This window comes from Sinohyriopsis cumingii, chromosome 1 (assembly GCF_028554795.1).
Source record: "Sinohyriopsis cumingii isolate HCF-2022 chromosome 1, ASM2855479v2, whole genome shotgun sequence".
In the NCBI taxonomy this organism is placed as follows: Eukaryota; Metazoa; Mollusca; class Bivalvia; order Unionida; family Unionidae; genus Sinohyriopsis; species Sinohyriopsis cumingii.
The window spans coordinates 75,425,012-75,450,504 of NC_142961.1; the positions used below are offsets into that span (position 1 = coordinate 75,425,012).

Sequence of the window (25,493 nt, forward strand, 5' to 3'; positions counted from 1 at the left end):
CATGTATACATACATTGACCACAACCTTATATTAGTATGCCTGAATAACTTCTGAATCCAGTACATGTATACATACATTCACCAAAACCTTATTTTAGTATGCCTGAATAACTTCTGAATCCAGTACATGTATACATACATTGACCACAATCTTATATTAGTATGCCTGGACAACTTCTGAATCCAGTACATGTATACATACATTGACCACAACCTTATATTAGTATGCCTAATAACTTCTGAATCCAGTACATGTATACATACATTGACCACAACCTTATATTAGTATGCCTGAATAACTTCTGAATCCAGTACATGTATACATACATTGACCACAATCTTATATTAGTATGCCTGGACAACTTCTGAATCCAGTACATGTATACATACATTGACCACAACCTTATATTAGTATGCCTGAATAACTTCTGAATCCAGTACATGTATACATACATTGACCACAACCTTATATTAGTATGCCTGAATAACTTCTGAATCCAGTACATGTATACATACATTGACCACAACCTTATATTAGTATGCCTGAATAACTTCTGAATCCAGTACATGTATACATACATTCACCAAAACCTTATTTTAGTATGCCTGAATAACTTCCGATTCCACTTGTAATGCAGAGGCAGGTGTGGATGATTCAATTTTTAGCTCCAGTGGTCATAGATCCAAAGAGTTTATAGGATGGTATTTTATCAGTCTGTTCATTAGCACATATTAGTTACTGCTTTGGTTAGCCTAAGTGGTTAGAGCATCCACCTTGGATGTGGGATGTCACAGGTTCAAACCACTGGCCTTGCCATACCAAAGACTTATAAAAAAATGGTACTAGCAGCTGCCTTTATTGGCACTCAGCATTAAGAGGTTAGTGGTAGGACTGGTCATTGTGGTGTCAGGGTAATGTGTCTGGGTGTGGCATGATGCAGATTGCACCAGTCATAGCCATCACTATTAACTGCCACACTGCGGACATTGTAGTGATATGCCTGAAAAATTGTTATAACTACGTTAAAAATCTAAATCACAAACACACACATCCCATGGTCTAGTTGGTCCTAAATGAATATGGTGCTGCTCAGACAGTCAATATGGCCACCACAGCAGTAAACTTCAAAATCATCTTATTGTCACTCCTACTGTGTGGATGGTCATATCAAATGAAAGATTTCTTATCACATTTAGTTGGTCCTAAATGAAAATGGTACCGATTGACGTCCAATATAGCCACTACAGTGGCCATCTTAAAAATCGTTGTATTGCTACTCCTACATGGATGGTCATATCAACATATCTTGAAAATTTTATCACAACTCCACCAGAATAGGATATCATATTGACATTGTGCTTTCAGCAGAGACTTGTGATACCTAATTTGTGCTAGATGAACATGGTGCTAATATGATGTCCAGTGTGTCTGCTACTGTGACCTGCCCATGTTCACAGACATGTCCACACACAAGCAAATACACCGTATATAACCAACTATTCATACTGCTGCTGAAATGAAACTGAAGCACAGGAAATCTACACTAATAAGTACACCATTCTTTTTTTAACAATTTCATCCATCTTATAAACCTATTGTGGAAGGAAGATATGCTTGGAGCTGATTTAATATTGTGGAATATTATTCCAATGAAGCACACCTGAAAACTGAAAGCTATTTTTGAATACCTCCATTTTTGGCTTGGATACTTTGCCCATTTTATAATCTTAGATTTGCGTACCAAGAGATTCTCTTTCCTGAAAAATGGTGTTTAGGTATGTGGGGACAGAGTTTGTAAACACCTTATGCAAAGATATTTTTTGATGTAATGGTAATACTTGTGTAAGCTTCGCAGTTTGAACATTTTCTGTTTGCTGATCAAGAATAATTTTACATGCTCTTTCCTGCAGTCTGGAATTTTTTTTCATATTTATAGCAGCTGTGTTCCCCCAAGGTGCATTACGGTAGTCAAGATGCAGTTGAATGTAAATTTTGTTTAAAAAAAGGTTACTCTGTAATGTATTGGAATGAAGGCCTTGATGTTTTTTAGATGCCAAAGACAAATGAGTTTATTTTCTTTGAAATATAGCTTACATGAGACCACTTAATGTTTTTAATCTACAAATATTCAAAGAATTATATCTAAACATGTCATTTTCAGATCTATGATATATTTAGAGAACATACAGCATATCAATTGGCAATCTTGCTTGCTTCTGCCATGTAGTATCTGCAAGATTTGTTCATATCATTTTCCTTGCACCCTATTTTAAGTCTGTTGAGAGCAGTTTGAAGGTTTCTCAACTTGGGCTTAGTTGCATTGAGTACCAAAGTAGTGTCATCAGCATACATATCAGTTGATGAGAGATTTTTAAGGGTAGGTCATTTATGAACTGGACAAATAGCAAGGGCCCCAAGATCTTGAGACACTCCACAACTTATCATTCATTTGAATGCAATGTTTCAAACTGAGACATAGAAGCTGTTGGTGAGCATGCAGCATCTTCTTACATTTTTTTGTGGGGGGGGGTAGCTTTGTAGAGACGAAACCAGAATCTGGTATGTTCTGTGGCTGTAGCCCAGCTGACCAACAGAAACAATTAAACCAACACAGCCTCTTGGCTCTATTGGAGTCGCCAGTGAATTTTGACTGTTGGAAGATTTCAGTAATCATATTAACCTGATAGACCAGTCACAAATCATGTGACCACACGTGATTTATGTAGGAGAGCAAGTTATGGTTGCTAGGGGGAATCCAACCTTTCTTCCCTAGAGGGATACCCAAGGTATAGGTAGGAAGCTGAGTATTCCCCCGCCAAATAAAAATGTAAGAAGACGCTGCATGCCCACCAACAGCTTCTATGTCTCAGTTTGAAACATTGCATTCAAACGCGAGGCTTGCAGAGATCACTCTAATTTTATGAGCTGGCCACGTCTCATGTCTATGACCTTCAAGTACTGTTGGAGGGTGCAGACATTATCTTGCGTGGACACTGCTCTTGATTTGGGAGCAAATGACAACTCTGATTGCCCACTGATGGTAACTAGTTCTTGGCTACTTAGCCCGGTTGGGTCATGTTGATCACCAAATCATCTGATCCAAAATGAAGCTAGTTTGGGTTGACTGAAGGGACATGCAAGTCGCTCACACTGTATGTCGAAGCTAAAGCTATCAGGAAAGTGGTTATTATGATAATAGTTTCAGCAAGGTCCAGATTAATGGCTGAAATTACTCGGAATTCGGCTGTGATAAGATCCAGAACATATTTTAGATTAGAAACAATGTGAGGGATTTTGACGTATTCAAATCAAAATTGGCAAGTTGGTCTGACAGGTCTTGATCATGGCTGATATCTTTTCTGCCATGATCACTGAATGTGTCATATAATTGAGTGGTATCCTGTGATGGTAACTGGTGCCCACATTTTCTCCTGGCAGAGCAAGAGAAAAAAAGGTGGCTAGTTTAGGGACTGAGGCACTCAAAGGGACTATGTTACTGACTCAACACTAGTACCTGAAAACATGTCCCTTCCAATGAATCTACTAGGAATATATCTTATTTGCATGTTAAGTTGGCAACACTAACAGAAAATCTGATAAATGTTGCTAAACCCTACAACAACTGCCAAACCAACATGCATGAGGTCATGTGGGCTCCTCAGTTGTATGTACTGGCATGAAATCTGCCATACTGAATCACCAGAGGAGTTGCAAGAACTCTCATGCTGAAATCCCAGTTGTGTTGGAAATGACCGTTATACAGAGTTTGATAATCCATATAACAGATATGAGAGACTTACAAGATTGAGATTGGTTATAACCCCCATATCCTCATATCCAAAACAGAGATGGGTGAAGGCTGGATTCTTCCCAATTCACGAGAAAACCAAGATGACCCAAAAGGAACAAGATATCACTTTTGCCCTGAGGAGAATATAACTTATTACACGTTTTGGATGGGACCACCCAGATATGCTGCCACTGCTACAGAGAGAAGTTGACTTCATCATTGTGATGACAAAGTCCATAATTTGGTGAAGACCTAGGAGTTGATATGTTAACTGAATAGAAGGACTTGAGATTGGTAAACTTTCTCATGGTAAACAAACAGAAGAAACTTTCTTGACATTAAGTGAATAGGGACATACTCATCCCTTCATATGTAGCTGTAGGCATGTTAGGATGGACAAATCTATAATCAAAATCTCCGTAATTATGAAGCTGTAGACCTGGCAATCCGTATGACAGATATGAGAGACTTACAAGACTGAGATTGGTTATAACCTCCATATCCAGGTTGACAAAAACTGAGGTGGGTGAAGGTTGGATTCTTTCCAATTCATGAGAAAACCAAGATGACCCAAAAGGAACAAGATAACACTTTTGCCTTGAGGAGAATAGATGGGTCTAAAACTATGATCCCCATAATTGTATGTAACAACAGGCATGTTAGGCTGGACAAATCTATCATTTAGATCTAAGTAATTGTTGAATGATGAAACCATAGGCCTAACGACACAGATGGATCTTTCAGTAAGATCCCATTTGGGATGGCTGGACTGGCAGGATGGCTATCTCAACTGGTCGGACGATTATTGATGGCTCTGGATGGTGACAGGGCAGTAAAGGATTGATCTGTTTGATCTAATGAAACCATTTTCAGTCATATCGCTATGATGTCCACAATGTGGCAGTTTATAGTGATGTGTAGCACTGGGGCATTATGCTGCATACATGTAGCATGATGTCCCACCCAGTCACATTACTGATACCAGGATGACCAGTCCTAACACTAACCTCTTAATGCTGAGTACCAAGCAAGGCATCTGTTAGTACCATTTTTATAAGTCTTTGTTATGACTTGGCCGGGGTTTGAATTGGCAACCTCCCACATCTGAGGTGGATGCTCTAACCACTTAGGCCACCGTAGTAGTAGGCTTATATCCCTACCATTAATGTGATCAGAGGACTATTTGAAGGAGAAATGGTCTTATCTTGAATTACTGGAAATTCTATCTGCCTCATAGAGCATCAGTTTGCTTAACATTATAAAAAAAGGTCATGACTAGAATTGGCTATCATTGATAATGACAGTTAATGCATGGAAATTTTGAAATCATGTTCATGAAAGTCATAAATATTCTCAATAAATAACAATTAACAATGAAATAAACATCAGCGAAAATGTTGGTAGAAATACTATGAAATAAATACCGTTTAAATTAATCTTGTTAATTGAAATTCATATCTTTTATTTGGTTTCAGTGTAATCATATGATATGCCCTCATCTATTCAGCTGTGAAGAGTTAATCTTATATGATTATTTATGTATTATAGAGATTATAATTTTCATATAACACAAGTTGCTAGCACAGCCCTTAATCTGTCAGTGTTAAAAATTGTTCCCCTTGCTTAAGCTGCATTTGATACTAATGCTCAAGCATTATTAAGGAAGAAGTGTGTGTATATATATATATATATATATATATATATATATATATATATATATATATATATATATATACACACATGTACATGCATATAAAAGTGTTTACTCATTAAACAAATTTTTCCTAGTGCAAATTACAAGTTGCAACTTTAGTGACTGATAATATAGTTTTGGGCTGGCTATCAACAACTCACTTTCCATATATGTATCAGTACATTTTAAGATACACAGACACATTTACCTGTAAGTTATTTGTGTTTGCCAAACTTAAGCCACAATTCACTGAGTGATTCCATTTACCTAGGATATGAGAAGAACCTAGCTGTGCCATTAGTTCTGCATACTTATTTGCTTCCGATATGTCACTCCAGAAAACAGCTATATTATTGATTTATTCAATTTGTTGAACATAATTTTGTATAAGTCAAGCACTTATTGTAATCATAAAAGTTTCTGTTGAACTGATACAATTAAGAATGATTATTATTAGTCACATCAGTATGTAATATAAATCTCTATATGTTTAATGTAATACCGATCCAGTCCTAGTACCGGTAGTTAACATTTGTTCAGATGGTTCTCAGATCTGTACTTATTTAAGAGTTTAACGTTTCTTCTGAGTTTATTGTGGTATAAACTGTCAGTTGCCGACTCACACAGCAAATAACGCCAAATTTCAATTACATGTATTCGTTATTTTGCTTGCATCATTAAAAAACAGAAATCTTAATTGAGCGTAGTAATACATGTTTGGGGTTTTTCTGTTACATAGCTATATATAGCACTTGCGATTGTCCTGCTTGATCGTAATAAGGTCATCATAATACCAGTCCTTCAACCAATGGAAGCCAAATTTATTCAAATTTTTTTATTTAAAAAATTTAAGAATGTTGTTTTCCTTTAATGCTTACTTTGTGTCTGCCTTCACTGGCAGTATTTATATTATGCTGTACAATGACTATTTATAGAAGTGGAAAAGTAGTTCTCCTTACAGTTCATACAGAAATGAATGTAATTCATTTTGATCATGTGGTAACATTCTGACCAATGGAAATGTTACTTTCCTGTACCAGCTACTGCCATTGCAATTATATATCCATGTCTTATGAATACTAATAATTTTTATGGCAATACTGGATATTTGATTATCACAATTATTATGTAATGACAAAATTACCATTTACTGGTTGATCAGAATGCTTTTTACATAACTGAGAATCCTTAAATTTGTTAGACATTTCAAGTGCACTGCAAAGACTTGACACACTTGTAAACTGAACTGGAAGATAGGACTATTTAATTACCACTACACTGCAACCTCTACAAAAACGGCTGAGTGACCTTTTATGCAGCCCAATACACATGCACAAACTTGTGATGTCTGTGGGTGAAGTGTGCACATTATGAATAGCTGTCAACAGTGTGTTTCCATAAAGTATGACTGCCTTGCTCTGACACCTATTTTCATTTTCATTAAGACATTTTATATCTATGTCTAACACTGACTTGCATGTCAAAATCTTGCCAGAATTGCAAAAGAAGGACAATTTGCATATTTCTTCATCATTTTCTTAAAAAGAAAAAAGACATGGAACCTTTTGAACAATAGTAATAGCCGAATACCAAATAAACAGAGCTGCCAACCCTCAAGACTCACAATTTGTGAAAAGAGGGATAAAATTTAGTGAATTATGAACACAATTAGTGAAAAATTATACCATGACATTAGCTCCATCCATTTTGATGGTCAGTACCACGTTATATGAAAGTCCCGAAATAAAATAAAAACATTTACACTGATTACATGTACAAATTTATTTGGAGCCAAATTTACTGATATGCACAAACTTCACACTATTTTTCATGATATGATGCTGTGGCAGACTTGAACTTCCTCATCTGGGCTATGGTAAATTTGTTTTCACAACAGTTCAGACTTCTTGCCTGGTGGTTGATCTTGGTGACTAAAATTGTTGCAAATTTTCTGCACCTATGGAGGCCCTAAAGTCTGTCTTATTTCTTCTCACAAAATAAAATATTCTTTCACTGTCTCTGATTTCCAACAGAGAAAGGCAGGTTATGTTCAACAAGAAAACTCGCAAAGCTTCAGCAATGGTGGCTTGCAGGTCTTTAGTTGAAGGCTTAAGGTATTCCAGGGCTGAAATCTGCTGGGTGCTCATAATTTTCTATGTGCTTTTTGCTAGCAGTGTGCTTTTTCGCCTCTGTCACATTCCCACAGGGGCTCATATCACTGCTTACAATCTACCTGTAATACATGTACTATATAATATTATTATTATATAGAACATGAAACGAACCCATGTGCCCATTCCCAATTCAAAAATTCATGAAACAGCAAAAAGCAAAATGCAGATAGATGTTTGATGGCTGAATTTTTGCTGTATTCCAGTCTATACTACACTTTTTGTAGACTACATTTCTTTTTGCTTGGAGGTGAACACATTTTAACTGTAGTGTAGCTTAATAATGAAACGGCAATAATTCATAAGATGAGATGTCGAACAGTTGGCGATTAGTGGCGTCAGGGTATGCTCAGAAAAATATCAACAAAGGCATACTACAATATATGCTAATCTTTCAAAATCTCAAAAACTCCTACACTCAAAAAAGTGGTCTTCATTTAGTGTTTAAAACTAATTACAGTTTCTATAGGAAAGTACATGTGCCATTAAAAGAAAATTTTCAAGTTGGGGCCCCAGTTTTCTTCACAAGTATTTGTAGAACTTCTGTTCTAAATATATGTTAAAATGCTTGCTAAAGAGCAAACTGTAAGAACTGGATATACGTTTACTAACATCGCTGCTAGCAGTATGGGACCATTATAAACATCACTGACCACTGCTGATATCGCAGCTGATACTGAATGGGATAAAAGTTATTTTATTCCCGATTTAAGCCGATTGAGAATTGGAGAAATGGTGATATTCACACAAAATTCATGAGGGTGACTGGAAGTTTAGGGAGAAGTGATTTCTCCATTTGGACAGAACAGGGAGAAGATGTAAGAGCTCATTAGGAAGAAGTGGACGTGAAGCAAGAAATGCAATATATATATATATATATATATATATATATATATATATATATATATATATATATATATATATATATATATATATATATATATATATATATATATATATATATATATATATATATATATATATATATATATATATATATAGTGTTCTCTTATTTTAATTATGCCCTCTATTTCCCAATATTCATATTAGCATTTAACACTGGTTTTAAGCAATACTTTATTTTCAAGTAGAGTTATTTTTGCCATATGGCTCTAAAAGAGACTAATAGAAACTACATTGTAACAAATTTTAACCTAGTAACCAGATTACATTATTGTAATTGCAAGTTAGTAAAATTGCTTAATCAACTAGCCCTTAGTAGCTAGGTCTAGTTTTGATATCAATTACACTGACAAACTCTTGCACATTCACAGGCATATGAACTACAACACTAGAACCCGGCTAAGGTGAGGGGGCTTCTCAAAAAGTATGGTCATTCAATGTATCTCTATAAAAAAAATCACAGGGCAAAGTCATTTTCGCTTTCCTAACAGAAGAAGCCATAGTTTACATTTTTTAAGGCGACTTAGTCACCCACTTTGCCTAGTAGTGTGACCCCTGTTCATTACATGTGTGTTTAGGTGTCATTTATACTACACAAAACCATATGACTGGGAGTCTTGTATTTAACAACTAGAAATGTAACCCAGCACTTAGTTTACAGAAGAAGTTTGGTAACTGGACAAATGATATTTCAGATTATGCTTGGGAAATTTGTCATTTATATTACATTAAGCCATTTGCCTTGGAACTTCATATTTAACAGCAAACGTTTAAAAACTGATTGATAATTGTCTGTAAAAACTGAGATAAATTTATTGCTGAAATGAATATTAATCTGGAAATATTGTTATGATTCCAAGAATAATCTCTCTATCTCAGACCTCCCGTTTATGTTTATAAATTGTCAACAATGAGGGGAGGGTCAACCACTTGTCTGACCTTGCCTTGAATTCATCTTTTGCCATTTAAAGTATCTGATGTGGACATTTGCCACTGGCAATGCTTTTGCTATCTCTTTCTCTCTCTCTCTCTCTCTCCCAGAAATGTGAGGATTCTGACATCTGTACATTCAGTCACTTTTAGCTCATAATAAAATCGAGTTTTTGACTATGTATTTTTGTTATGTCAAGACCGCACTGCACGCATCCACTTGTTTAACCCTTTACTTTAATCTGTCTCTTTTCACGATTATGGGTTGTTGTTGTTGTTTAGTTTAATTATAGTAGCGTGCGCACAATTGTGCATGTGCCACTTTTTTCTGACTGCACCGCAGCCTGCTAGTTGTTCCTGGGGAAGGGAATGGTGCCACCTCCCCCAGGCTTTTATGGATTCAAGGAACCCTGATAGTTTGGCCTCAATCTGTGGGTCCATAAAGGTCCCTTACAGTTGAATGGTTGGCTGTCATTAGTGGGAAGGAGAGCTCGGGAACGGTCCTGCTTGCTTTACATCGCTGGTTTCTTGTTGCATTTGCCTGGTGTTTCTTGCGATTTTTTTTTCTTTCTTCAAAATGTTCTAAAAAGGGGGGGATGTTCTATGCTGTTTATAGAGGTTCTTGGTAGAAATCATGTATGAAGAGAGATTTTCAAGGTTATTATGGTATTGCTAGTCGAGGTGTTTAGGGTGTGCTTCCTACGTTATGTTATTTATAAGTTTTTAGATAAAGCCTCTTTAAGTTATTTATTTATTAATGTTTTTATAGATTGAATGTTGTTTATACTTTATTTAGCAAGAGACCGGAGTCCTAGCTGATTACTCGGTTCGTTAAGGACATCTAGGACATCCGATTTTGTGGTTTCCTTAGTTTTTTATTAGGTGCTTTGTAAGTGAATTATTTATTAATACTTTTATAAAATTGAATGATATGTTATGGGTTTTTATGTGGTGGCTTCTAAATTTATTTAGCTAGTTACTGGGTCTTTTTGTTTTGTGGGGATAGTAATTACATTTTTTTCCTAAGTCCTGCTGAGTCTATGAATTTATTTATATTTTTATATGCTGATTGTTTATTTTTATTAGAGTCCATAAGGTAATTTAATATAATCAAATTCACTTTTAGCTGAGGCTTGATATCCTTCCAACCATTTTGAACTGACTGCTTACAACCTACTCTTTTACTATCTCTTATGTGGGTTTGTTTAAAATTTAAAATATTCATGTAAATATATTAATACAGGTGTACCTAAAAACATCATTGCCAACAATGGGACTTTAACATCTATGTACACTTATGAAAAGAGCTATATTTAACTAAGAGAATTTGGGCTCGCTTTTTTTAAAATAGCAGCTGCATATGACATGTCCTCATCCAATATATGATACTGTTTATATTCTTCAAGACATTGAGATGGCAAGGACGTACATGTACAACTACATCCACCCAGAAAACTCTTGAATGATGCACACAAAACAAGATTATGCGTTCATATGAATTGTTCATTAGGTGATCTTTTTATGTGCAAGTGCTCTCTGGTACAATGTGGGTGTTATATCAAGGAATTCACAATATCAAGGATTTGCTGTATATTTTTAACAATTAGGGGAAGAAGAAATAAAGGTATTAAAAAATAAATAAAATATTCCACCAATAATTATCTATACTTCACTCCTAAGATAATAATAAATAGGTTTGTATTGAAATCACAAGATTTTCATAGTCCATAATCTCTTGCACAGTTTAAATATCAAATACCGTACAAAGGTCCTTATTGATGAATGTTTCAACGTGGGTTCTGGCCTATGCTTACAGAGAATTCAACCTTTGTTGCTGAGGAAGTAATACTTTTTTCAAGGCAGGTTATTAAAATACCCTCATTAATGCCAGGGTTACACATACATGCCTTGGTGATATCTGGAACATATGAATTTGAAAAAGCTAATGAATATTGGCAAAAGCTACAAAAGAATGATTACATGATATTTAAACTTAAAGCTTATGTACTCAATGCTGAACTGTAACATTTTACAAAGTAAAAATATAACCGAATACGAGTAATGATATATTTGCGATTATTTAAGGTGAAAAGTCTTTTTTGAAGTGAACGTTTGACAGAAAGTTCTGTGAAATTAGAACCAGCATTTTTCTTGAAAATAGGGCAGCTGCTATAAAATAGGACATAATACTGTTTGGAAAGTGCATGCAAGTCTATGTTACATAGAAGCTGTCTTTTCTAGAACATGGTCTGTGGGATGTTAATAAAAATGAGAAAACAAATCATTAATTTTTTTGGTGGGGGATATACCAAAAACGCGCAATCCAAATACATTTATGCATATAGCATAATTTATTGAGAAAAAAAAGCATAATGATTACGCCAAAAGTGTAATGGTTGGCATGTATGTTGATGGGCTACCAGAAACAAATATCTGATAGCTTAAATAAGTAGCCCCCATAAGGAAGACTTTAAGACTTTCTCTCTTTCCTTGTTGGGAATCATAAATATGGTGGTAACCCTGGGCACAAAACTTGTTGGACTGAAAAAAGTAAGCAACAATAAATTTGATATAATGATTTCTTTTTCAACTGAAATAAGCCATGTTAAAATCCAACTGTAATATTATATTGACAACAACAACATACTCAAGAGTGTGTTAATGCAATAAATCATACATTAAAAATAAACTATTCTAAACTATACAATGCTGTCTATTTAGGTGAATATACATTGCTGACACCATAGAAGTGTAAAATTATAGACCTTACACGACAAAAAAACTATCACACAAATAAGGAAATAGTTTCTTTTTCCATCAACACATGAAAAAATTAAGATCATGTTATAACCAGCAGGTCCTAGTTAATGTGAAACAAATGGGGGGCGGAGGGATTACACTATGCTTGGTATTGCATTTCATAATTTCTTTTTATGTAAATATTCATAAATAAGTTATGAAAAAACTTTTCCCAAACATTGGTTCTATTTGCCTGGAAAATCAGGAAATATTTCTACTACATAATACAGTGTGAAAAGAAATTCTAACAGTCAACTGCAATCAAGTCTGTTTTCACAATCTAGATTATATTCTTTTATAAATATAGTAAATATATCCTCAATGGTGTGTGACCAATTTACAACACCCACCCATATCCATTGTTGTACAGTGTACCTTTGCTTCTGGAGTCCTGTTTTTAATACTCAATTTGTCTTAGTGAATACAGGTCAATATTTCATACATTTAAGTTGATTTCAAAAAATCAATGAGAGCAATAGCAGGAAACATGAATGAAAATTTCACATGTCAAAAGAATTTTGGTCTTTTGGTTATGCAAGTGTTTTCAGACATACAGGGTGATAAAGATGGGCATGTATTAAAAAAATGTCTTTTGAATTTTTGTGTTTGCCAGGAATAAGATGTGATGAAGAAATGACACGTGCATGTTTACGGGCAAGACTATTTAAAGTTACCATTTCTAACAGACAGTAAGATATGAAAAAACAATTTTCTTTATTGTAATATGTCAAGGATTCAGTATTAAGATGTGAAATAATTTTGTCAGCCATCATGGGTAGTATTTGAGAAAAAAAAAAGAATTTCACATTTGTCTTAATGCCAATATACATGTTTATGATTGATGGGAGAAATGGCATCTCTAAGACATAGCAATTCACAATTTTAGTAAAATATTTAAAATAACAAATACAAAAACAAACTCTTGCTCCAAGACAGGAAAATTGGTTCCAATTAAAGGACTAATAAGGGAATAAGAATGCACTCTGCCAGGTCAATACAGTAAGATAGCTCTTAGGAATTCATGTAGGAATGCAGCTGGTCGTTTGTAATCTGTCAGGGAATGACGCATATCAAGTGACAGCTTAATGTGTTAATTTCCCTTGCTCTCCTTATCTCAGCTCTCCTTCCCCACTTCAACTTCATAAACTCTTGGTGCATAAAGTAGAACATAGGCACAGTGCCAGTCACCTGGAAAAAATATATATAAAAAAAGCAATTTTTTAAGTAAATTATGTTTTTTCAAGAACACTTACCTAATTACATTATGTTAGGAATCATATACTGCTACCTTGTCAAAAAACTGCCATGCATACAAGCACAGAAATCAAAGTGCAAACATATGAGGTAAACACTCTGTATAAATTTTGGAATTAACATAGAAAACTTTTTCATACATATTTAGAAAGTTCACCTGACATACAAAGACAAATGTGTGTCATCATGATAAGCAGCTACTTGCCCCATATCCGCTATATTATTACATGCCTCACATATTATTAAGCAGCTTGAAAACCATGATATTCTGCCGTAAATGTAACATCAATGCTCTTTGGTTGCTGAGTACATCGTTATCTGATCAGATTGCTCATTTATTGTTACCTAGGGTAGCCATGCAAAAGTGCATTGTGGCTTTTATTTTGTGTACAGATTCTACAATACAGAAATTCATTTTAAAAATAAAACAAGATTGACTGTTATTGACAAGCAGGAATATACGCACCAATGGGTCAGTCTTTGAGAAAGTGACCAAATAAAACCTTGGAAATTATTGCCCAAAATAAGTACAAATATGTGGTACACACTGGTTACCCTTGGTATACTGTAAAATGGAACTAATATCAAAGTATCTGATCAATTGTTAAACTGAATGTTTTGTGAAGAAAATGGTCATGGATAGGAATGGACGAGGGCAAAATTGTCCGGCCTTAAGTCTTTTTAATGAAAAGGTTATGTCTTATTAATTTTACATACTGCATGATGACTGACACATTATGACAGAATTAGTTTCCATACTACTGCAACCCCCAACATATCCATGTATTCTCAATTCCGAGAGTGTATACCTCCACTCTTGCTCACTTAAATTCTATAAGTAGGAATGCTAACTGATGAGTGTCATCCCGATGGGTCTTGCTCACTTAACTTCTAAGAGTGGGAATGCTAATTGATGTGTGTCATCCCTATGGGTCTTGCTCACTTAACTTCTAAGAGTGGGAATGCTAATTGATGTGTGTCATCCGTATGGGTCTTGCTCACTTAACTTCTAAGAGTGGGAATGCTAATTGATGTGTGTCATTCCTATGGGTCTTGCTCACTTAACTTTTAAGAGTGGGAATGCTAATTGATGTGTGTCATCCCGATGGGTCTTGCTCACTTAACTTCTAAGAGTGGGAATGCTAATTGATGTGTGTCATCCCTATGGGTCTTGCTCACTTAACTTCTAAGAGTGGGAATGCTAATTGATGTGTGTCATCCCTATGGGTCTTGCTCACTTAACTTCTAAGAGTGGGAATGCTAATTGATGTGTGTCATCCCTATGGGTCTTGCTCACTTAACTTCTAAGAGTGGGAATGCTACTTGATGTGTGTCATTCCTATGGGTCTTGCTCACTTAACTTCTAAGAGTGGGAATGCTAATTGATGTGTGTCATCCCTATGGGTCTTGCTCACTTAACTTCTAAGAGTGGGAATGCTAATTGACGTGTGTCATCCATATGGGTCTTGCTCACTTAACTTCTAAGAGTGGGAATGCTAACTGATGTGTGTCATCCCTATGGGTCTTGCTCACTTAACTTCTAAGAGTGGGAATGCTAATTGATGTGTGTCATCCCTATGGGTCTTGCTCACTTAACTTCTAAGAGTGGGAATGCTAATTGATGTGTGTCATCCCTATGGGTCTTGCTCACTTAACTTCTAAGAGTGGGAATGCTAATTGATGTGTGTCATCCCTATGGGTCTTGCTCACTTAACTTTTAAGAGTGGGAATGCTAATTGATGTGTGTCATCCCGATGGGTCTTGCTCACTTAACTTCTAAGAGTGGGAATGCTAATTGATGTGTGTCATCCCGATGGGTCTTGCTCACTTAACTTCTAAGAGTGGGAATGCTAATTGATGTGTGTCATTCCTATGGGTCTTGCTCACTTAACTTCTAAGAGTGGGAATGCTAATTGATGTGTGTCATCCCTATGGGTCTTGCTCACTTAACTTCTAAGAGTGGGAATACTAATTGATGTGTGTCATCCCTATGGGTCTTGCTCACTTAACTTTTAAGAGTGGGAATGCTAATTGATGTGTGTCATCCCGATGGGTCTTGCTCACTTAACTTCTAAGAGTGGGAATGCTAATTGATGTGTGTCATCCCGATGGGTCTTGCTCACTTAACTTCTAAGAGTGGGAATGCTAATTGATGTGTGTCATTCCTATGGGTCTTGCTCACTTAACTTCTAAGAGTGGGAATGCTAATTGATGTGTGTCATCCCTATGGGTCTTGCTCACTTAACTTCTAAGAGTGGGAATGCTAATTGATGTGTGTCATCCCTATGGGTCTTGCTCACTTAACTTCTAAGAGTGGGAATGCTAATTGATGTGTGTCATTCCTATGGGTCTTGCTCACTTAACTTCTAAGAGTGGGAATGCTAATTGATGTGTGTCATCCCTATGGGTCTTGCTCACTTAACTTCTAAGAGTGGGAATACTAATTGATGTGTGTCATCCCTATGGGTCTTGCTCACTTAACTTCTAAGAGTGGGAATGCTAATTGATGTGTGTCATCCCTATGGGTCTTGCTCACTTAACTTCTAAGAGTGGGAATGCTAATAGATGTGTGTCATCCCTATGGGTCTTGCTCACTTAATGTCTAAGAGTGGGAATGCTAATTGATGTGTGTCATCCCATCATAACTTTATTCTTTTGAGATCATGTTATTATAAAATTACACACCAAATTTGATAAAATTAACCCCCAATAATTACAGGGGAACTAATTTATAATGCACTCAGTTATAAAACAAATCTGGATACAACACGGGTATGTCATAACTAAAAATGTTAGAATTACCTTTTACCAAACTCTAGTCAAAAACATCAGCAAAGCAAACAAAAAATAAAAATAATTCAAAAAAGTTTCAGAAACATATAGCTTACAGATACCATACAGTAATGATAAATTTTTATCGAGCATGGGGCTTTCTTGATCCATCATTATTAGTCTATATTGGACTGGTGTTTTGTTTATTCCCTCCCTTGCCTTTCATAAAATTTAAAATCATCTTTGCTATGCCACATCTTGGTACACAATGTGGTCTTCAGTTATAGATTCATACTATAATGTTATAGCAAGGTTCCCAAAGATCTACTGACCATAAGCTGAGAGTATTATAAAGCTGCTAAACCAAATCGGGTTGAAATTTAATCATAATGTGGTAAGACAACAACAAAAGAGACCCATTTTGACCCCCTGTTTATTCAGCCCACCTTAAGTTAGCTAGGAAGTTCAAAACACTTTACGACAGCTATTGATCTAAAATGTGGATGGATATACAGGCTGACATGTACAAGAATACCAAAGTAATCTTAACTATTGTAATTTTCTTCTGGTTTGTCTGAATACCTATTACAGAAACATTAAAAAGCTAAAAACACAGCTCCTTGTATCATCTTTAGAGTACCAAGAACTAAGCTTTAAACAAGACTTGACAATGTTTCTTTACCATTAATTATTTTCATCATGCTTTGTAATTCCACTACATCATGCCTTTTGTAATCTTGTTTATATATACCAGGATGTTGTTATGTGTTAACTAATAAAATAAAGCACTTTGGGCTGTTCCTTTAAACATATACGGTACCAAGGGAAGGCAAGTTTTAAAAAATATATGCCAGGGTACTTTGATTTCACAGAGTTCGTATTAAAATGATAAGAAAACTCTAAATTGCATCATTGGGTGAGTACCCCACATTAAAATGCCTTCCCTGGGTCCAATGCATGTTTTAATGGAACAGCCCTTAGAGCTTTTAAAGATTAAGTGCTTTACAAAGTCATTATTATTAATATTATTATTATTATCACATATTCAGCTTCTGCCAAGACAGGCTTGATAACGTGGGTTCTTTGGACAATCAGGCAGATCTACATGTCATATGACATTAAAATGGATTATAAGATTACAGAACTATGATGGTTACAAGTGTGAATGGACAGACAGACAGACAGATGAATGGAAATGGTGATTACTACAGAGCTCCTACATCATGATGGGATGGCAATAACTAATCAAACACTGTCAAAGAAAAGCTGCATACCAAATCTGACTGAATGAAAAATTCCACACTGAAACCAAAGTGTAAACAGATGGATATAAAGTAGAATAAAAGATCAAAACAATATTGCTCATGCTAATTTTCATGAGCAAAATCCTGATAACCGGTTCTTCTTATATGAGAGAGATATATTTATTAATACAACTTATAATCATGATGGGCTTAGTTTTCATTCAAACACACTGGCAAACTATGGGTATCATGTGACAGACGAAGAGCTAATGGGAAAACTTATTAGAGTAAGGTATTGATATGTTTTAATCTTAATCTATGTGTTTCATTACAATACCTCCTCCAGAGAGTTTCAACACATCTTCCGCTGTTACTGGGGAGACTTGATCATCATCAAACATCAACCAGTCATCTGCAAAACATACATATGTATTCTGTAAAGTGAAACCTTCATCAGTGCTAAATACCTTTTTTTCAACTTAAAGGTGATTTTGTTTATTTAGTAAAATAACTGTTTATGACTTCAAATATCATCCACCTGTCCAACTAGGAAAACATGAGGACAAAAAAAACCTCATTTTCAGTTAAGACTTGCATACCCTATATACTCACTTATAAGATGTATCAAACTAGAAAAATTCAATACACTGGCATACCTTAAAGAACAATGAAATGTAAATTTGCAATAATCAAGTCTTCCTCCAACTAATCCACAGAAAATTTGATAGACCTTTGGCAATGTATTTTCCAATCTGTTTCAAATTGTGTGACATGATTCTACTCAATCACTCTTTATTTTGTCTACTCAATCACTCTTTATTTTGTCCACTGACCTCCTTTCTTCCTGACCCAGGCCACATAGTGACCACTAGAACTGGATCTCCCCTTGTGTGTCAGGACAGCTGACAACTCATAATAGCCACTGTTGTTTGAACCAACGTCTGTAAATAAAAAAAAAAGTATTTACTATGTTGTTAAATATTCAGGCATATACTAACTGGTGTTGGTCCATCTAAAGAAACGTGTCTCATAACTAACATATCATGCAATTCTAAGGCAGCTAAGTAATGCCTTGCAAAATTTAGTTGAGGAATACCTGAGTAAGTTGTACAATATTTCATGAATTAAGAATGTCTGAAAACTCAACACTCTTTGTAAGCAAGTGTACCAAGTATGGTAAATTATATACATACCCTACATTTAATATTCCTCTATGTAAGGCAGGGTTGACTTGGAGGTTACTGACCAAAAGGTCTCAATGACCTTGAACTTTGGTCAATGTAAGCAGTCTGAAATTAAACTTTTGTGCAGAAACCATTATTGTCTTACTAAACTTACCATGACCATTAACTCTGTCTTTCAGACCCAAAAATCTACCAGTTTCTTTCATACCCTAAGTACAAGACATTTACAAAGTTTGATCAAGGAACTTAATCAAGAACCAAAGTTACTATGCAGAATCCATTATGAAGGTGACATCTTTCTTAGAATTCTGACCTTTCAACCACAATACCAAATGACAATTTCCTAAGTGCAGTTCAGCTGGTGCATTCAGAAATATTCCCTACCTCCTAGGAATCTGTATCAGATTAACTTCTTTTACCTGGTATGTTAGTAATCTGGATCAGATAGCATAAATTCTATTACCTGGTATAATAGGAATCTGGAACAGTTATTATATGGTATAATAGGAAAGTGGATCAGACAGAATAACTTCTATTACCTGGTATAGCAGGAATCTGGATCAGACAGAATAACTTTTATTCCTGGAATTGTACATTCTGCACACTATGATTAGAGCTGAGTGAAAATTGCTATGACTTGAGGTCACAGAGCTCCTGGCACTCTTTGGATCTAAATCTCGTCAATCCTGAGGGATCACAGCATTACTGTGAGTGGTGTGGGTATTTAAGATAGGAAATGAATGCCTGGGGCCAAATCCTCTGTATTAATCCCACTCCCTTATTAGTTTCATACTTGTTATTCATCTGAGGGAAGATGTTGGATGAAGGAAATTTTATTTCTCTGAGAATATTTACCCCTCGCAGTAATGTTAGGAGTTATACTCCACTACAACTTAAATCCAGTGCTCACGAAAAGATGAATAATGCTTGTCTTTCCTGTCTATATAACATATTGGCTACAAAATTAACATCCATGGTAAGAATCTCTTCCAAGACACAATTATAATTACCTCACCCTTGCCACCTGGCAAATAATATATTGGAGGGTTCATCAGGTTAATCTTCAGTTGCTGGAGGGGGTTGGTTAGTTAAAGAATGACATTACACATTCAACTGTAAAATCAGACATACCTGATGAATGAATTGCAATAACTGGGTCATATGCCTAGTGATCATCTTTCTTGTTTATAAATCAAATTGACAAAGGGAAGAAACTTTTGCCTATTACCTTCCATTAGCACCACTGGGTGGCTACCAGCTGTACACCAGTTTCAGTTGAGTGTTATATCTGCATTTGTTTGGAGGTGTGAAAGGGTTTAACAGTAGCATTTTTGGGCTAGTATTCTCAGAGAAATCAACTAAAAATTTTACTTCCTCCATTGAAATACATTTAATGATCACATTAATGTTTGGAGAACAGGTAAGAGGAAGAGGAAATGTGTGAGTATCACATTCATGTTAGGAGAACAGGTGAGAGGAAGAGGAAATGTGTGAGTATCACAGTGATGTCAGGAGAACAGGTAAGAGGAAGAGGAAATGTGTGAGTATCACATTAATGTTAGGAGAACAGGTAAGAGGAAGAGGAAATGTGTGAGTATCACAGTGATGTCAGGAGAACTGGTAAGAGGAAGAGGAAATGTGTGAGTATCACATTAATGTTAGGAGAACAGGTAAGAGGAAGAGGAAGAGGAAATGTGTGAGTATCACATTAATGTTAGGAGAACCGGTGAGAGGAAGAGGAAATGTGTGAGTATCACACTGATGTCAGGAGAACAGGTGAGAGGAAGAGGAAATGTGTGAGTATCACATTAATGTTAGGAGAACTGGTAAGAGGAAGAGGACATGTACGAGTATCACATTAATGTTAGGAGCACAGGTAAGAGGAAGAGGACATGTATGAGTATCACATTAATATTAGCAGAACAGGTAACAGGAAGAGGAAATGTGTGAGTATCACATTAATGTTAGGGGAACAGGTAAGAGGACGAGGAAAATGTGAGTATCACATTAATGTTAGGAGAACAGGTAAAAGGAAGAGGCAATGTGTGAGTATCCAACCTCTACCATAGGCACCTTTTGAGGGAAGTCTTTGCAAATTCTCCATAAAAAGGATAAACTGATCTCCTAACATGACATCATCATAACTAAGGGTCATATACACACGAGAACGCTCAAACAAGGCAAAAATAGTGACTGATCATCGGCCACCCCCACCCCCACCCCCGAGTGCACAGATCTGAGTGGAGACCAACTGATGGCAAGACCATTCCACATGAAGGAAATGACCATTCCTGGATTGTGTTGGCCAAAACACTGAGTCTGCTGGGAATGTGTCTGATTTTTTTACATTGATATGGAGACTATCACACCTATCTGTCCTTCCCTTTGATACCTTTTGGACTATTGCTTTGAACTTTATATTTCATGTATTTAGTTGACATTTCCTCTGAAACAACACAAGATAAGAAAAAGCATAAATTAGCAATTCTGCATATTACTATCTTGCTAACACTGTAACCCAGACTTCCTCTGACCATGTGTTATACACTGCATGTCTCAGACAATACACTTAGTATATACAAGAGCTGACTTCCTTGGATTGTTGGATGTAAAATGTATGAGGCTATCGGTACAGCAGCAAAGCTAAAAACCAGCTATACCTGGCGGTGGCATGAGAAAAAAAATGGGCAAGAGTTATTGCCCTTTGTCAATACGAAATAGAGAGAAAAAGACCATTTGCATCTTTTAGTTAGGCTGGATTTGCAAGGTAGTGGACTAAAATTCCCAACACTGTGACTGGAGAACATATTTGAAGAAGAAATAAAATGGATCAGTTTCATACCTAATCCGCCCAGTCTGCCAGGCCCTAAGTTCATGCTAAAGAGGTATTAATACAGCCCACACATATAGCAACAGATGATATACAGACAGGAAGAATGAAATTCCCATATTTCCGGAATTGCTGGATTTGAAAGGTAGCAGAATTAATTTCACAAACTTTAAAGTGATCAGGAAATCTATCTGACATAGAAATGCTGCATGTTTATTTTCTTCTTGCTCTTTTTTGTCAAGGTGTTTATATACCTCCTAAAGCTGTTTTTGCTTTAATCAAATGAAACAAGCAAACCAAACTGACTTCACTGCCATACCACCCACCCATCTACCACAATGAACAATCACATCCGCCATGACTGTTGATGAAACCTAATTCAATGTTGACACCTAAGGCAACTGTAGGGCCCAATTCTTTTAATTTAAAGGTTAAACTCATTCTTAATCATATCTGACAGTTTCATCCATAAATTTTAACCAGTATAAAAATGAATATGCTAATGAAGTAGGACAAGATACAGGTACATTTCAGCTTGGTCAGTTGGCCTGTAAGCCAGACATACAATTTAATAGTTGTAGCTGATGCAGCCAGTAGCATTTATGATTTTACTATTGAATGTGGGTCATCTCATTCTTAAATTTCTCCACCACTGCCCACCCACCACACAAATCTAATCAATATCTACATGTACACAATATGACCACCATAACAGTTTTAGATAAACATGCAGCAAACTAGTTAGCCATGCAAGCTTATAAGATGGGCCACATCACCATGTAAATTGGAAAGTAAAATCATAACACCTACATAAGACTATCATGATGTCTATACAATTCTAATGCTTAGTGTTAAAACAATTTTGTATCAATATATAATATACACAATGGACAAACAGGTGGCCAGATGTACTTTGTGGCAGGTGTAGCGAAATTAGGGCACACAAATCTAGAAATCTCTAGCAAAGAGACACATATCATTATTTTTTTGGCTATCCACCCCCTACAGTTGATCAACGTAATGAACTGTGGCTCAAGTAATGCTTACACCACTTTCTAAAGTTTGAAGTCTTTGTAAGAAGCTGCATTAAAAGTATTTTATCAATGCACACCCAACTCATAAAGGGACACATTTATATAATCCTCCCGCTTCATGTAAGAAAAAAAAAAAGGGCAAAAAAGGAACAGAGATGATCTACTAACCCTCCTCAAACCAGTAAGGTTCTGTTTTGGTTATCCCTTTAGATTTATTGACATCTGTTGGCTTTTTGCCTGCTAATTTGCTCTGAAATAGAAAAGGTATACATTTTCAAAACTTCTCATAGTTTTAAAATTCTAATAAATGTTCATTTTTAATGCAGCTGTGGCCTTAACACTAATGACGCCTCTAAACTTAGTTTCAGATCATCTGACTACCCACTGCTAAGAATGTTTAATCTACAATGTAAAACTATGTATGAAGTGTTCCATAATCCAATAATGGGATTTGAATATACAGTCATTTAAATAAACTTTCAACAATTAAACGCACAAACGTTAAAAATATTTTTACCCTGTGACTTTTACATTTCACCCTTCCATCCATCATTCCAAAGGCATAAATGCCAACCCCTGGCAAGGAAAAAGTGTAATCCAAGTGGACAAAAGAGTAATCCGAGCAGAAAAAAAGTAATCCACATATAACGTAATAAAATTCAATGCGCATATGTACAAAATGATATATTTACCCCTTCTGGTCTTTTAACATTAATTACTGCTTCAGATTTTCATATATAGCACTTTGAGCTTTAAAAAGCAACAGTCTCTCATACTGCATTTCAAAACACTTTGTACCAGCTGAGATTATGAATGTTTTACACACCAGTAGAAAACCAAGTGCTGGGTTACAGAGCCAGGATCTGAATTCAGTTTTATTTTTGTTAACGATACTGAACAATCTCTCACAGTCAATATTAGAATGGCAAAGAACCAATATTCCTTTCACAACCTGACCTGACAAAGAAGAGGAAGTATATATCTTCCAGTTATTGGATCTTTTAGCTGGGAAATAAGGTGCCATTGCACATCAACTCTGTCTGCATGAAGTACATTGTCAGGTAGAATGTCAACTTGATTCTTCAGGGGTTCTTCTAATTTATCAGCAGCTTTTCCTACAGCAAGATGCATCATACGACGGGGCCCCGAGTGGCCGAGTGGTCTAAAGCGCTCTCCGTTATGGATCACTGCCATCTCACCTCTGTCTGCGTGGGTTCGAGTCCAAGGCTCGGCTGACGTTGGTACGTGGGAAAGCCTGCCGGTAGCTTCTTGTGGGTCGGTGGTTCTTCCCTGGGTTTTCCAGGGTTCTTCCTCCACCAGTTATACTGGCTGCCATGTATGGCCTATCTTGTGCTGAAAAATGGCGTTAAATCCTAGAACAACAACAACAGCATCATATGACAGGGACAACTTGATATGTACACTGATGGAGACATTTTTCAAAATATAGAATGCAACTAATTTATGAATTGCAGTCATCACTGAAAATCCCATACAGTTCTGCCAATTTATGTTTATTCAAAGTAATATCAAGCAAATAATAAATGTTTACTCCAGTGGAATCTACTGTTAATTCTGGTAATGAAAGAGGAACACTCTGACTTTGCCCTTTTCATTGTCAAAGTCTTGTACACAGACTGGGTACAACATTTTGTCATCATAATCATTGCTCCTGTCTGTTGCAATACTAAACGGACCAATTTTCATGGCTTCTGCGATTTTAAGCAAATTATCTTCTGTTAAACACCAAACAATATTAGATGATTTTGTTCTTGCAGATGCATATTTTCTGCAATTTTGGAATCAGAAAACATCTGTTTGAATTAGGGACCAACATAGTCTTCTACTGCTAGGGATAGTCCGTGTTCTATTAAGAACTCGGTAAATAACGACTCTGAATTTATTAGTTCTGCTTTAAAAAAAGAAGTTACAAGTTACCTTAGTATTGGAGCTTGTAAAATGAGCTAATTCAAGGTTTCTTTGTTTTACCATCATGACCAATATTAAAATCCTCTCCAGACAGCCTGCAGTGGGCGTGAAGCTGCCCTAGAATGGAACGCTGTATTGTGTAATTCATGTATTCATCTTTGAATCAGATTTTCGTCTTTATCTAATCCATCTGTGAAATTATTTGAAAAACATTTTTGCTCTAACACGCGTCTACTAGAATAAATCTTACGACTTTTAGCGCCACCCACCTGGTTCTGTATCAGATATCAATTAGAAAATAAAATCTGCAAGCAAAGATTAAAAATTAGAAAAACCAGTCTGTTCTCACCTAACTGAGCCATACAGCTGCTATAAATAGAAACCGAGGTCAAAAGTTTGAAAGTAAAACCAGCATGTTTCTTGGAAATAGGGCAGCTGCTATAAATAGAACATAATACTGTTAGGAAGGTGCATGCAAGGACGGACAAGCATACTCTCATGTCGTAGTTACGTAGAAGCTGTCTTTTCTAGAATACAGTCTGAAAGATTAATGGGCTGTTAATAAAAATAAGAAAACAAATTAATTTTTTGGGGAGGGGGACATACCAAAAACACATAATCCAAATATGTTTACATGTAAGGCATAATTTAGTGAGGAAAAAAAGTGTAAAGATTACACCAAAAGCTTAATGGTTGTCATGTATGCAAAGGATGCTCCAAATCTCACTGTCAAATTTTGCTCTGAGTATAATGCCATCCATGAATATGTACCATAACTGTTCCTTTTTTTAAAGAAATCATGGAACAAACTGTGACAATGATCTTAAAATTCCCAAATCAACTGAGATGTTTTACATCAAAGGTAAACCTCTTTGCAATATCTAATGATAATGTATCCATGGTAACCATAATATTTCCAGATATCAAAATTGACCATTTACTGGGCAAGGCACTTAAGC

At 35.8% G+C, this 25,493-nt stretch overlaps 1 protein-coding gene across 2 annotated transcripts in view; it reads right to left on the bottom strand.

Annotated features, from left to right (window-relative positions):
• Positions 1-11,816: 11,816 nt before the first annotated feature.
• The window catches only part of LOC149807140 (ubiquitin carboxyl-terminal hydrolase 14-like), a 77,689-nt gene continuing 64,012 nt past the window's right edge, over positions 11,817-25,493 (bottom strand). For both annotated transcript variants that reach the window (XM_089962607.1, XM_089962615.1), the window contains exons 15-18: positions 22,774-22,855; positions 18,391-18,498; positions 17,895-17,969; positions 11,817-13,475 (exon numbers count right to left, since the gene is read on the bottom strand). In XM_089962607.1, the coding sequence (XP_089818733.1) occupies positions 13,402-13,475; positions 17,895-17,969; positions 18,391-18,498; positions 22,774-22,855 (339 nt within the window). In that variant the 3' untranslated portion in view covers positions 11,817-13,401. The remainder of the gene's footprint in view (positions 13,476-17,894; positions 17,970-18,390; positions 18,499-22,773; positions 22,856-25,493) is intronic.